Source organism: Pararge aegeria, chromosome 22, assembly GCF_905163445.1.
Source record: "Pararge aegeria chromosome 22, ilParAegt1.1, whole genome shotgun sequence".
Classification (NCBI taxonomy): domain Eukaryota; kingdom Metazoa; phylum Arthropoda; class Insecta; order Lepidoptera; family Nymphalidae; genus Pararge; species Pararge aegeria.
This window is the reverse complement of record NC_053201.1, coordinates 995,763-1,011,250: the sequence shown is the minus strand read 5'-3', so window position 1 is coordinate 1,011,250 and position 15,488 is coordinate 995,763. Positions and strand designations below refer to the sequence as shown.

Below are 15,488 nucleotides of genomic sequence, written 5' to 3'. Positions count from 1 at the left end.
TACTAAAATTACTGTTAATTCTCACAAGGCATCCCAACGCATAGTGTAGGTTATATAAATAAGGTTACTGAAAAATTACGGTACTAAAACATCCCTCAATAATCGTATTTGTGGAATCTACGCTGAGCGTTGAATGCACTGTGAGGCGCCAAAGTAATGATTTAAATGCGTTTTAAACTATATATCTATTCTACTCTACCTATGTGGCCTCTGCATTGGGACATACTTGAAGTATAGACTTTTTCTATAGCTTTTACTTATATTTCATATGCCAGTTTTCTTCTTTACTTTGCTATTTTTTTTAAGTAGTTTATGTACAGATCACATATCAACAATTACTTAGCATAAGTATATTACATATATATATAAAACGAATACCTATTAAATAATTAAACAATTCTGGGTTATAGGTGGTAAAATATATATTTGATACAAAATACTGCTAAATATCACACTTTCATAGAATATTATTTAACATATAAATTGTATATGATACACTGATAATTCCTGTAATACAAATACCTATATGTACATATATGTACCTAAGTTTTATATATATTATAGTATTACTGTGTCTAGTTACCTTGCTTCACACTGCTAGATATAAATAATATAGTTGAATGGAATACCTAAGTGTTTGTGCTGTAGATGAAAAAAAATATTAAATACAAAAAAAGTTCTGAATTTTACACTTCCAATATCGCTGACTAAGCGACTAAGTGGGAGGTAGATACACCTAAGAACAATGAATAGTGCACCTGATATAAAGTACCTTAACACCCAACGAAAGCTCATAGCAAAATAGATCTTAGTGCCTGGTTTTAGAGTGCTTACGTTATTTCGTAGCTTTTGTTGTTGCATGGAAGCTATATTTACAAAGATTTTCTTCATCTATTATTCAAAAGCTTGCAAAATTAGGAGCCCTGGTTTTTGATCAACTGGCAGCAGGTGGCGAAAATGGTAACTACTTTTGGTTTAGCTCGCAGAACTGCTGGGGGAGGTTTCAGCTGATGGAATGGCAACCCACAGTGGAAAACGCAGTGTTAATAGTCTACCCACTAGGTGGGCAGATGCCATCGAGTGACTCGCAGGGAATGTATCGTCACAAGATCATGGAATATTGAAATCCCTACAAAATTCTACCATCCCTTGTTAATATCCCAGAAACTAGCACGAAGCGATTTTCCTCTTCTTTTCTTATGCGCATGGCTGGGATTTGGAACGCCCTTCCGAGTTCTGCGTTTCCTAATTCTTCTCCGTAATCTTTAAAACACGAGTGAAAAGGCATCTTTTAGGCAAGCGCGTCGCATCTTAGGCCACATCTACACTTTCCATCAGGTGAGATTGTGGTCAAGCGCTAGTCTATCAAAGTTAAAAAAAAACTTATGGCCAGCAGTGGACGTCTAATGATCGTGGATAATACGTGTAAACGGTAAGTGGTGCAGACATGGCGCTAAAGGTTTTCGTAGAGTAGCAGATGACAAAAAAAAAAAATATTGGATGGAAGCAAGGCGCTACATTGTGGAATTCCATGATAAGCTTAATTTGGTATACTCCACGAAAAGTAGGAGAATATGCACAAACAATGGCTAAGTCTTAGAAATTGTTCACCGTATAATCAAAATCTGAGGATGCTCCGAAATCGGAGCTCAATGTGTGTAGCGTACACTGCAGAAGATCTGTTGCACCGTGCAGATTCTCCTGCTCTTCACGGAGTATAGCAAACTTAATGTTCATTGGATTAAAATAGTAAATCTTTCTTTGAAAGATTGTGTGTGAATTTCGTACTTAAGACTTTCAAGTGACCAGGATATCACGTCTGCTATTGCAATTGCGTCTCTTCTGAAATATAACGATTCGAAAAGTTAAAAAGTTATAATCTTCACACGTTTCCACGCCACGCTATAATGTAGCTTCACTTCTATTTTGAGGGCCAATTTTACCTAATTGGTATTTATAGTAAAACTTTTCAGAGTTTTTTTTAATTGATGAGTGACAGTAAAATTTTTATTAATAATTTTGGTCATTTAGCTACAGATACACCATTGTAACATTAGACTTGAGTACCAGAGTAACAGCAATTTATGCACGATTTTTTAATTCATTTTTAACTTTATTTATTACTAGTTTACCAGTGGATAAAGTGCTATGTGTGTCTAAAGGCAGGAGGTGTTAATGAGCTATGTTACAGTCACGGCGAAGATCCGGAGCCTATACGACTGCCAGCTCCGGCTTATGCACAACATCCAACCGCTGCCCTCCGGCACAGACATCGCCAACACCGTCAAATACTTCTCGCAGACTCTGCTCAGTAAGTGGCTATTACATATCTACGATATAAGTGATCCCTACATTACTTAGTTTACAGCACTTATATAAAGTATCATGCATATCGGTCGTGTGGTGCCTAGTGACGGCAGATCAGAATACAGTTGTCACCACCCCTTCCCTTCGCGTTGGTGTACCTTACTAGGCGGGGAGTATAACGGATTACCACAACAATCTACTGCGATCACCAATCTGTTTAGTAGTAGTAGAGCTCGTCTGGGGAAGTACTATCGCCATGCTTATTTCTGCCGCTGAGCAGCATTGTTGCAATGCCGTGTTCCGGTCTGAAGGGCGTGGTTTCCGGTGTAATTACAGGCGCATGAGGCTTAACACCGAAACCTCCAATTAATGGTTGCCGGACATACTCCTTACATGCCAAAGTGTTTTCTTGTTTATAGGCGATGTTTTTCCACTTATCAGTTGGACCATCTTCCTGGTCCGTCAATAATAAAATACCCCGATTTTGAAACATTCTTCATTGATGCTATGCTCTCATAGGACTTAGCGTAATTTTATATTGCTTATAGCCTTCCTCGATAAATAGGCTATCTAGCACTGAAATATTTTCGAAAATCGGACCAGTAGTTCCTCAGGTGATCGCGTTAAAATAAACAAACAAACAATATATTAATAAGAATATATTAGTATAGAAGAATAAGATGTATATCGGTCTTTTATATTTACCAGGATATATTATAGTGATTAGTGAGCTGTTCAAAAAACGTAATAAGCGTGTTCTCCTTTGGTGAAAACCGCGTTAGGAGTAGCAGAGTTTTTTGAGATAGCTTTTCCGGAGAAGTACTAATTCCATGCTTATGTCGTCGAGCCGCATCGCTGTGTGTGTGTTCTGGTCAGAAGACGTCCAGCATTGGACGTCTATCAGTTTAAATGATGGTGATGATTATATATTTCGGTAAATATATTCGCAGCAGAAAAGCGAATTTTTGAAATCTGTTACTATCGACAGAGATGTGGACTAGTCTGATGCATTTACAATGCATTTATGCTGTTTTCTTTTGGGTCATCGTAGTAGCAATATATTGTGTTGTAGGTGTTCTCAAAGATGTCCCGCGATCCCCTTTGGAAATGATCCGTGACGCGGACAACGATGCTGAGCGGATGGGCCTGTACCCCAACCTGGACTACAAGGGACTGTTCAACGCGATATCACAACTCGTTGACTCGGCACCTCACTTGCAGTATGGAATACAAGGTATGTCTATCTAAGAATGTTGTAAGGGAATCTTAGCCTTGGCTTCTTCAAACGTGCCTTTATAGGTAATTTGTACTGTTTTCGATAGCGATATCACCTAGAAATCGATTACGAAACTAAATAAAAAAATATTACCTAGTTAATAAAATAGTGAGTAATAAGCGGCGCTAGCTAAGTGGGTGAGTCCTCGGCTAGCGGCGATAGCTATGTAGATAAAACCTCGGCTAGCGGCTATAGCTAGGTGGGTGAGTACTCGGCTAGCAGCGATACCTAAGTGGGTGATTTGGATTCTCGGTACGCAACTCTATCTTTTTGGGGCTATGTGCGTTTTAGGCAAGTATATATGTATTGCATAGCGGGGAAGGCATCCCTTATGATTTGCCATAATGTTCTCAAGGGCTTGTCAAGTCTGCCAATCCAACTTGGCCAGCGTGGTGGATTTCGAACCTTACTAATTCTGAGAGGAGACCCCTGCCCAACAGTGGGCTGGTAGTGGGTTGACGATGGGGATGGTGATAAATAACATAGTCACATAAAACAAGTGCTAAAACATGTGTGAGTTGAAACACAGTATTTTAATAACAAGTATATATACAGATTCTTAGCTCATGTCATTATCATATCAACCCATTGCGGGCCCACTACAATGGACGGGTTTCCTTCCACAATGAGAAGCGGTTAGGGCCTTAGTCCACCACACTGGTCCTGTGCGCATTGGTGGTCTCCAGTTTCCTCACGATGTTTTCCTTCACCGTTTAAATATCACTAATATTTAAATTGCTAAAAACGCACATAACTTACGAGGTTACACAAAGTTAGAGGTGTGTGCCGGGATTCGAACTCTGCCCCCCGAAAGTGGAGTCGAAGTCCTACCCACTGTGCTATCACCGCTCATGTAATTTACGTTAATCCTTAAATCAGTATCAGTATCAGTCTTAAGACTTGTAGCTAGCTGAAAGGAGTGCCCGTGTATTTAATAAGCGAGCATGGCACACAATTTTAGTTTAAAACATACATTTGCATTTGTTTAGCATTCGGCCAAGCAGTGTTACAGTGCCTTGGCTGCCTGCTACCGTTTTTGGAGTACGACATGATCGACAACCTTCCGTACTTAGTCGCGTACTGCGTGGCCGTGTTCCCTGCTAACCTGCACCAGGGGATACTACATCTGCTCTGCTATTACATACTGCCTTTTACTATCAGTAAGTACCACTCAATATAACATAGGAGTATGCTAAATTCGATGACAACAAGAATCAGATTGAGAATCATCAAGATCAGACCTCAAGGTCAACGTAGCTCTGTTTTCACAAGTTTTAATAACACATTGAGCGCACCGTCCTCGGATCCGAATTGTGTTCCAATTCGCAGGGCAGTTTTAGTAGCAAGCCTTTTCCAGGTCTTTTGCTTTAAACATAAAAAATGACACTCGTGCAGAGAATGTGATATCGTCAACTAACCAAAACGAGTGGTGGATTCAGAGAGAGAAAAGTGTTAATGTACGTTTGCGTACACGATCGCCCGTCAAAACTTTATTGCCGTTGTGATGATATTCCTTTATTTGTGACCAGTGAGCAAGTTATGTATGTCACCAAACCTTACTTGCTCACTGGTCAAGCCTTCGGTACGAAGGGTCCTGGAGTGTACTACGTGTACGAGTAAGCTTTATGCAGGATCACCACTAGCCCGCGAAGGTGTACTTCAGATTAATAATAAGTTCTTACATTTGAAATTGGCGTTTTAACGTACTTAAGAATTTTAATTTCAAATATATACAGCTTATTACTCATGCTTTTTTGTTTTGAAAACCATAGTTCTTTTGTTTTTTCCTGTTTTGGTTTTTTCTTTTTGGCACTGATTTTACCAAATGGAGTTCGGATTCAGGCACGCCTCTAACTTATTCTCTCCTCTAACTTACCTTCTTACCTCTAACTTTTATAAGTTATGTTCATTTTAATCAATATCACTCGCTTCAACGGTGAAGGAAAACATCGTTAGCAAACCTGCATACCTGAGAATTTCCAACAATGTTCTCAAACGTGTGTGAAGTCCACCAATCCGCACAGGGCCAGCGTTGTGGACTACGGTCTTAACCCCTTCTCATTGTGGGAGAAGACCCGTGCCCTGTAGTGGGACGGCAATGGGTTGGTATGATGATAATAAATGGTCTGAATGTGTTAATCCAGCAGAATTTATTCAATAGTGATGGACATATACTTTAAAACATCTCAACATCTTTCCTATGTATCATTTTGAATAAACAGGCTTTTAATCATTGTGTGTTGTAATTAATCGAGTCCATTAATTACAGCTCGACGGTATTCGGGTCTCGAGGAAGAGAGTGAGGCGTCTCAGTCTGTAGGTGCCATCATAATGATGGTGTTCCAGCACTCTAGCAATCCTGGTAAGAATAAGAAGGCATTCAAATAGCACTTTCTTTTGACGGCTGATTGGCGCAGTGGACAGCGACCCCGCCTTCTCAGGCTGTGGGCTCGATTCCTCCAAAATGTCTGTGTGATGAACGTGAATGTAGTATGAGATCCGTGGCCTCTCGTGGGCCGGTAAATTTTTTTATTTATATTTTTTATTTGCACATAACAAGTTAAGAAAAAACAGAAGCAGTATACAAAAGACGGCCTTATCGCTTAGTATGGTGATACTTAACTACACAAGGGAGTTTCACAATAGCATTACAAAATTATATAAGAATATATTACATCAACAATCGAAGAGCCGAATTTTACCCGAATTAGAAAACATTACTCTACTGATCATATGGCTTTAAGCCTTACAATCAAATGAGACAACAATGAAGAAATGGCTGTACGGTGATATACCTTTGCCTTTTCCCTACGGAAAAGAATAAAGAGAACAAAAACAAATACCCTCCGTTTGGATTTGGATAATATAATGATTATTAGGACATTGGGTGTTTTGATGTGGGCAAATAAGCTAACTGTTTAGGGTTTTTCTATATCATAAAGATAAAATGATAATATAAATGAAAATGAACGGATGCGTCCCGCAGCGCACCACTGCCAGCTGCTGGAGTGCCTCATGGCCATGAAGCAGGGCGTGGTGAAGGACGTGCTGTGCGTGGTGGCGTACGGCACGGGCGGCGCGCGCGTGTCGGCCGCCAAGCTGCTGTTCTACTACTGGCCGCCCTTCGACGCCACGCTGTTCGACCGCAAGGGCCTGCTGTGCAAGTTCACCAGTGAGTCGCTCCACACCACTCAAATCACACAATCACTACACACCGACAGACTTGCATTTCAAAAGTGCTTGTATTAGGCCTACTTGAAATAAATTAATTTTGAATTTTGAATTTTTGAAACCATCAGCGCCCTTGTTCGGAAATTGGATCTTATCACAGAGCCTTAAGATTCATAATCTATAATTATAATCTTTACTATACAACGTGTAACAGAATTAAGAAATAATATTGAACGGTGCATAAGTATATTTCGTAAGGAATCATCCTGTAAAAATATTAAATCAAAAGAAACATATTTATTTTTACATACAAAGTAATTCAAAACATTCTATGTGTTTACTTACGACAACCCTATTGAAGATAAAATACAGACACGCGCATAGAACCTACGCTACGCGACGCGTAGCTAATAAGGGGACAGAAGTCATATTATTTTAATTTTGTATGTGGTGTTAGGGTTGTATCTGATTTCTTTCAGTAAAAATTTGTCAGTGGTTTACTATACAAACAATCGGTTTTTGTTTTCACAAATAAGTCTCAGAGACAGTACATAACCTCTAAAGTACTCGTATGAATTATTATTTCGGTAGATAGTACAGAGGTGCACCGCGAGGCGGCTGTACTTCAAAAATATAAACTATTTTAACTTTTAAGGTTAGAGCGCGAGCACAGTGACAAATCTCTTAACTTGCAGGTGCTCCAATGCCTTTTCAGCGGCAGTAGGTATAGATATCTTATATCCTGGAAACATAGCGTAACGGCATATAAGTTTTGCGCTATTTGCACACATTGATTTCACCATTTTCCGTCTAGATGATCTGGTCCCATTCTTCTGCCAGCGGGACATGTGCCCGAACGCCGGTTCAGCCGAAGCGGCGAAGGTGTGCTACGACCACTGCATCAGCGTCACCTTCGCCTCCGACACGCCTCCGCCCCTGTATCTGTGCATTGAATGCGCTAATGAAATACACAGGTAAATAAGGCATATCATTTCACTGATAAACTGACATACGCCTCAAAATAAGATCTGTCCAGCAATGGTCGTGAAACGGCCGAGATTACGGTGACAAGTAGTAAACCCGACGCAGGTATATTTTATTTAACTTTTTATATATACACAGGGTAAGTATTTTAAAAGTTAGATGAGATGGGACTTATTTCAATGTTAAAATTCAAATTCAAATTCAAAGGTGATTTATTCATGTAGACCTTATCACAGACCCTTATAATATGAAACGTTTATACATTTAACATGTTAACACTAATGTTCCAACTCTAATCATTCACAAAGGCATTGTACGTGTGCCTCACATCTGAGAGAGCGAACCGCGAATCCCGGTTGGAATAAATGTAATCTTACCGCCACGCCGTGGAAATATTTAAATCCGAAATCGAAAAATTAGTTTCAAACAACATAAACTAAGTATTTTTGAATCTATGAAGAATTTTCCATTAATATATGTGTTATTCTTGACCGAATTTATTGACTAAATTGATCCAAAATTTTAATCTTTGTTTCCAGAGAACATCCAAACCAAAGGTTTTTCGACATTTTGCACCCCCAACAGCAAGTGTCGATGGTGTGCGAAAACAAGGTACGTTTAATCTGCTTATAATTACTTTCAAGTAGGAACTTTATAAGCGCTTTTGTAACTGAACTGTTATCAGTTTGTAGTATTCCACCACCTTTCTGTATTCTTGTTTATGATCAGATGATCATAAACAAGAATACAGATAATGTTAAACCTAAATACGAAGATTCGTATTTAGGTTTAACATTATCTGGGATTGAATGGCTCAGCCCCTGACCGGCTTCCTGTTTAGAAACGGTCCTCTCGACATGAGCTCGGAATGCAGATTCTACAGCGAAGAAGCGAGCAGTTGCACTTTTGGTGACGCCATTTTTACTTTCGGGGAATCATCACCATAAAATGGTATTTATTTTCTTTGTAAATTTAGTGGACTGTATATTTTAGGGTTTGCTGGATTCTTTTCCCCTTTTTAATGTTTAAACTATGGCTTTAAAGGATATAGAAAAAGGGATAACTAGGGTTGGACAGAAAAGTATTTGCACGTGGACTTACAGTTCGTCGTAATGCAGTTCTCTTGATTTCTCGTCACTTCACAAGGTTTCACAAGTTATCACTAAACACTAAAGCACTGATGTAGGTTTAAATACTATTAATCGTCCAGTATAAGGTTCTTTGGCCGGCCGACCATGTGGTTTTATTGAATGGATGAGCGGAAGATTGACGTGCGTTTGCCGCGGATATAGGTGTGCAACTAATTGGCGGCGTGATGCGGGCAGATAAGGATGCGGAAATATAAAAAATGGAGGATGGAAATCCATAGTGTAGCCATTATCTATTACTTCGACCACAGATTAATGAGAATTTATCAAACATCCCCCGGACATGAAGGAACCCTTCATAAAACGGATATAAACATAATTGCAACTTATAATACGACCTAATATTGTAAGTATACTATACAAGAGTAATGCGTAAAGAGAAATAAAATAAATTAACTAAAGCATAATAAGATTAAATGAGAACTAGTGATAAAAATTATTGAGTTGGCAGCGGACATAACTTAACGATAGGCCGGATATAAGTCCCGTTCTTAGTTTTTATTTGAACTACGCGGACAACTCCATCTTTGCCAGGTAGCACCTTAGTAATGACCCCAAGTGGCCACTGTAAGGGCGGCGCGTTTTGTACAATAACTATCACAACAGTCCCTATTGTAAGCGGATTCGTGGGAGTGTTCCACTTTTGACGCACTTGCAAATTGTGCAGATATTCCGTTCTGAATCTCTTCCAGAATGACTGAACCAGAGAATCCAATAAAGAAAATCTAGACAAAAGACCAGCGCGTTCTCCAGTTACGTCTGGAGCTGGAATGAATTCCAAAGGTACGGTTGAAAGAAAATGCGAAGGCGTTAGCGCGGAGGGTTCAGAGGGATCTGAACTTAAAACATACAGAGGTCGACTGTTAAGTACAGCCTCAATTTCATTAAGTACAGTAAGCATTTCCTCGTATGTCAGAATTTGTTTGCCGATTACGCGAAAAAGTAGAGTTTTAACACTTTTAATATTACTCTCCCAGACTCCTCCAAAATGGCTTGCAGTTGGTGCATTAAGTTTCCAATCTATACGATATTTAGCTAATTTGGAACTAAAGTCCTTATAATAATCTTCTGACTTTAAAAAGGTATGTAACTCATTCAAATAAGCCTTGGATGAAACGAAATTGGTCCCTTGGTCTGAGTACAGGACTTCGCAATTTCCTCTCCTGGCCTGGAATCTTTTGAAACAATTTAAGAAGGCGGCAGAACTCAGATCAGAGGCTAGCTCTATGTGAACCGCCTTTGTAACCAAACAAACAAATAGGCATATATATGCCTTCTGACTACGTATGCCGCGTTTCCTAGTCAATGTGATATAGAGAGGTCCAGCGTAATCTACACCTGTGTGTAGGAATGCCTTACTTTTCTCGATCCTACACTTAGGAAGGTCAGACATAAGTGGAAATGTAGGCTTAGGATTATGCCTAAAACATGCATTGCACTTATGTATGCGTTGACGTACCACACAACGAGCGGATAATATCCAATATTTTTGTCTCAATATAGACAGAAGCAATTGAGGGCCAGCGTGTGAATGATTACGATGATAGTGATCAATTAACAGATCTATTATGTGTCCCTTCTTGGGTAATAAAATTGGGTGTTTATGCGAGTAATCTAACGACGAGTAAGCAAGACGTCCACCCACCCGAAGAATGTCCTCAGAAACAAAAGGAAATAATTTTCGTAATTTTGACGAACATGGTTTATTATTTTTAATGTTGTCAATATCAGTCTGAAAGACTGAGCGTTGTACTGTGCGAATTATCAGTAATTCAGCTGCATTGATATCTTCAGCTGTAATAATATCTCTGCGCGGAAGTTTTTTCATGAATCTGAGTACATAAATCGTGGCGTGAAGAAATTTAGTCCAAGAAGAACATTTAGATCCAAGCTTTATAATTGTATATTCATCGTGCGATATTATTAAGTGCGTTGTAGTTTTCTCCTCAGGTAATGAAGAAACCTGATGAGAGGAAAACTTTATTATGGGCCACTCTTCTGAAGATAAAGACAACCATGGGGGACCCTTAAACCAAAGGTCGTGTTTTGAAAACTGTGTGGGCATAAGGCCACGAGACACACAGTCCGCGGGGTTTTGAACACCAGGTATGTGATAAAAGTTCACCTTAATTGATGTCAATAGCGTATGAATTTGAGAGATGCGGTTAGCCACATATGTATTAAACCTGTGTGGCGAAGAGAGTGCCCAACAAAGGGCGACTTCTGAATCAGAAAACGCGAGTACTTCCTTTATTTTTATGCGGGTTGACAATATATTATATACTGAATTTACAAGTCGAGCAAGCAATACTATTCCATTTAACTCTAACCTAGCTAGCGTGACCGTTGGTTTTACCGGTGCCACGGGGGTTTTAGAGCAAATAAGTGTAATTATAGGCCTTTGATTTCTGTTTTTAACGTATAAGTATAAAACCGAGCCAAATGCTTGCTCACTAGCGTCAGAGAATGCGAGAAGATAAATTTCAGAAGTGTCTTCTATTCCAACATGACGAGGATACTTAAGATTCTGAATAATAGGCAGTTCAATTATATAATTTTGCCATTTTTCACATATGTGTTGAGGGGGACACTCGTCCCATCCTATTTTTAGAAGCCATAACTCCTTTATGAGTAATTTAGCGAATAAAATGACTGGACCAACAAGACCTAGAACGTCATAAAGACGCGCGGTAGCTGAAAGTATAGCTCTTTTGGTACAATCACTTTGCGGTTGCGAAACTCTAAAAATAAATTCATCAGATGCGGGAAGCCAATGAAGACCAAGAATCTTAAAGGAGTCATCAGTGTCAAGAGAGATCGACTCAGATTGGCGGTGAAATGAAGGAATGTGTCCGAGCAATTCAGTCGAATTGCTGGTCCATTTCACTAAGTCAAATCCACCAGCCTTAAACAGTTGTATCAACTCTTGAGTTATCTTTACCGCTTCATCTAGAGATGAGGCGGAAGAAGCTAGGTCGTCCATGTAGACGTCTCTCTCAACAACTGATGCAGCGAGAGGCCATTGCTGGCGCTCGTCACTAGCCAGCTGGCGCAGTGTGCGTAATGCCAAAAAGGGCGATGAGCGGAGACCAAAGGTCACTCGAGTAAATTCATACATTTCAAGTGGGTCCTTTGGTGAAGATCGATAAATAATGCGTTGATATTTGCGGTGCGGAGAATTGACATATATAGACAAATACATTTGGCGGACGTCAGCAAAAAATGCGATGCGAAAAATGCGGACATTCAAAAGAATGTTAAATATGTCTGCTTGCAAATTGCAACCAGTATACAAAATATCATTTAAAGATAATTTCCTATTTGCGGAGGGTTCTTCTATTTTAAGAAGAGAATAATCAGTGGGACAAGAACCATCTAGTACGATTCGTACCTTGGTACTCTTGTCTTCGCGTATCACTGGATGATGCGCTAAGATATAACCTGGTGAAGCAGGTTCATCAGGTGGTAAGCGTTTGAGGATACCCTTATCAAGGTAATCCTTAATAACTTCATTATATCTAATATGAAGTTCGGGATCTCTAATGAATCGTTTTTCCAGATTGAGAAAACGCTTCTTTGCGGTAAAATACGAATCACCTAATAAATTAGGATCTTCTTTAAAGGGAAGATCTACCGAATATGCTCCGTCCTGTTGGCGTACAGTGGAAGCCGTATATATGTCCTCACACCTTTGTTCATCAGGACTTAAGAATTTGCGGGAAGGAGGCTCTTCTATTGTCCAAAATCTCTCTAACATTTTTTCTAAAGGTTCACTCGTGAAAAAACACAAAGCGCGGGAATTATTAGGTTTAGATAAAATAGGTGCATCGCCCATAATTATATAACCCAAAGAGGTTTCAAATGCGGAAGGCATATTTTCATAACCATTTATTTTATCAGCCATTGCTATTTTGCGATACACATTTACCCCTAGTAATATATCAATTGGACCAGGTTCTGCGAAATCATCATCAGCCAGAGGTAAATTTTTAATAAGACCATCAATGGCTGTGATGTCTACATGAGAGTCAGGCAGTTGAGAAGTGATTCGCTCAACTACAAGAGGGCGTATTGAGTATTCATTCGCGTCATTAAAACGAGATTTAAACGTAAATTCTGAAACACCAATTATTTTTTGCGATACTCCGCCGATGCCTTGAACTTCAGAAAAACGACTCTGAAAGCTAATAGGTAGCGAATATTTTTCACAGCAACTGATTGAAACGTAATCTCTTTGCGATGCGGGATCCACTAGGCATCTTATAAGATGTGCACAATTATTTTTGTCATACACTCTTATTTTCGCAGTACCTAACAAAGTGGTTGTTGTGACGCGTTCTAAACAATCATATGATACGTTACATACCAAAGTGGTATTTGTGGTCTGAGATATAAAATTATTTTTATTTAGTGTATTTTCACTAGAGGAGCTTGTCGAAGGTGCCTCAGTAATAACTGATGACACGCGAGGCGAATTAATTGCGTTAGGAGATGAGGGCGGTTTACCTATGTTACATTTGGACGTTTTAGGTAATAAATCTTTAGCGTTGTAATTATTGCGTTCAAAATGCAATTCAGTATGATGTGATGCCGATGTGCACCTTTTACAGTTTCGCTGAGAAGAGCAGTTTAAAGTTTTATGATGAGTCGATAAACATCGGTTACAAAAGTTATTATTTTTTACATGTAAATGCCGCTCATGCGGAGACAACTTCATAAATGCAGGGCAAGAATAAAGATGTGTGTGTTGACCAATTTTACACAAACTGCAAGCTGCACTATTTAAAGTATTTACAGTTTCTGTACTTACAAAACTTTTGGTAGAAGGCTTCGGAATCGAATTCCCCTTATATCTATTTTGAGGTAATTCTAATCCTTTATTAAGAGAGCGCGACATTACTTTATTCTGTTCCTTCAGAAATTCTATAAGACTCCTATAGGTAGGAATTTGTTTTTTGCGATTTATTATCTCAAACATTTTAACTGTATCAGCATCTAATTTAAGCGTGGCTAAGTGAAAGAATATAAAATCAGTAAGATCGATTTTTAATTGTTTGAGAGCTTCTACTGAAGAATTAAATGTATTTATAAAGCTATCTAATGAATTAGCATTAGTACTAGCAAGCGGTTTAAATTGCAATAATTGGTTTAAATAAGCGCAGGCTAACGAACGCGGATCGTCGTATTTTTGTATTAACGCCTCCCAAATAATAGGATAATTTTCTGCGGTGGCTGGCAATCCTGCACATACAGATGCGGCTTTCCCCTTTAACCTACCAACTAAATAAAATACCTTTTCATTATTGGTTAAGTTAGGATTATCATGTATCATGTTTTTAAACTGCTGGTAGAACAAAGGAAATTTAGTTAACTGACCGTCAAACTCCATTAAGTCTATAGGCGGAAGATGGGATTTTAATTTAGGAAAAATAGAGATAGGACGTGCGCTGTCATTCTCTGAACTCGTATTATCAACATTAGAGTGACGCTCCATTATTTGTTTGACATAGCAAAACATTTCTTCAAATGAAGTCCACGATTGGTAATTAATCATAGCCTTTGGATTCAACATTAACTGCGCCTCATTGAATAAATCTAAATTTAACTCAAACTCTTTGCGTAAAGTGTCTATGTTTGAAGCCTGAGACAATAAAGAAGGCAGCTTACTGCTGTCCGATTCGACTTGAATAGCGGTGTCAAACATTCTTTGCATACGAGCAAATATAACGTCCCGTTTGCCATCCAACAACCGTAACTTACATTCTTCCTTGCTATATGGACTTGGTGAAGAAACCGACTCTGGTTTATTCATTCTGAAGGAGTAAACCGAATTATAAAAATAAAAATATAATAAAAAAGGTGTATATGTGTTTGCAAATGCGTCAAGAAATGCGTAAAATATATAAAGTAGTTGCAGTCTTATAATAATAAACACACAACCCCTTTATATACGCGAGCGGTTAAATAAAAGCGTTATAATGCTATTTTAAAAACTAAACCGGGCAAAGAACTAGGTATAACAATTAACAAGTTAGAGGTCATGCGTGACCTTGAATGCAGCGAGCGACAAAAACGACTGCGGCCGAGCGCATTGTTTGGTAGGTATGATGCGTTTGAAATAGATATCTTTACCTACGATTCATCCGTTTTTAATACTAAGTAGCGGGGTAAAACTATATAGAAATACGAAGCAAGCGGTGCGGAAAAGAGATATATAATTATAAAATACTTAGCACTTCTTTACTTAGTAAACAAAACGTTAAATCTATTATGTAGACAATATCTTAGCGGTATTAAACTTACAAACTGAACTAGTGAATACCTACAATATGGCGTACTTTAAGTTGCATAGACTAATAATAATTCCGAACTTTAAAGTCATAGAATGTAATGATTAACGATAATTTAAATCCTAAAATTATGAATTTAAATCGAATCGGCCGATCTTCGGATCGAATGACTAAAATTTATGAAATTCGATGGAAGTGATCAAATATTTTTTATGAAATCCGGCTCGAAGGACCAAATTTTATGGTGATGATTCCCCGAAAGTAAAAATGGCGTCACCAACTTTACCTAACTTTTTTGAAGTATTCCTAACT

General features: G+C 38.7%; 1 protein-coding gene across 5 annotated transcripts in view; it reads left to right on the top strand.

The window, feature by feature from the left end:
• The window catches only part of LOC120633619 (protein unc-79 homolog), a 66,908-nt gene that overhangs the window by 4,752 nt on the left and 46,668 nt on the right, over nucleotides 1-15,488 (top strand). For all 5 annotated transcript variants that reach the window (XM_039903872.1, XM_039903871.1, XM_039903873.1 and 2 more), the window contains 7 exons: nucleotides 2,192-2,311; nucleotides 3,380-3,541; nucleotides 4,573-4,743; nucleotides 5,853-5,945; nucleotides 6,570-6,755; nucleotides 7,569-7,728; nucleotides 8,278-8,350. In XM_039903872.1, the coding sequence (XP_039759806.1) occupies nucleotides 2,192-2,311; nucleotides 3,380-3,541; nucleotides 4,573-4,743; nucleotides 5,853-5,945; nucleotides 6,570-6,755; nucleotides 7,569-7,728; nucleotides 8,278-8,350 (965 nt within the window). The remainder of the gene's footprint in view (nucleotides 1-2,191; nucleotides 2,312-3,379; nucleotides 3,542-4,572; nucleotides 4,744-5,852; nucleotides 5,946-6,569; nucleotides 6,756-7,568; nucleotides 7,729-8,277; nucleotides 8,351-15,488) is intronic.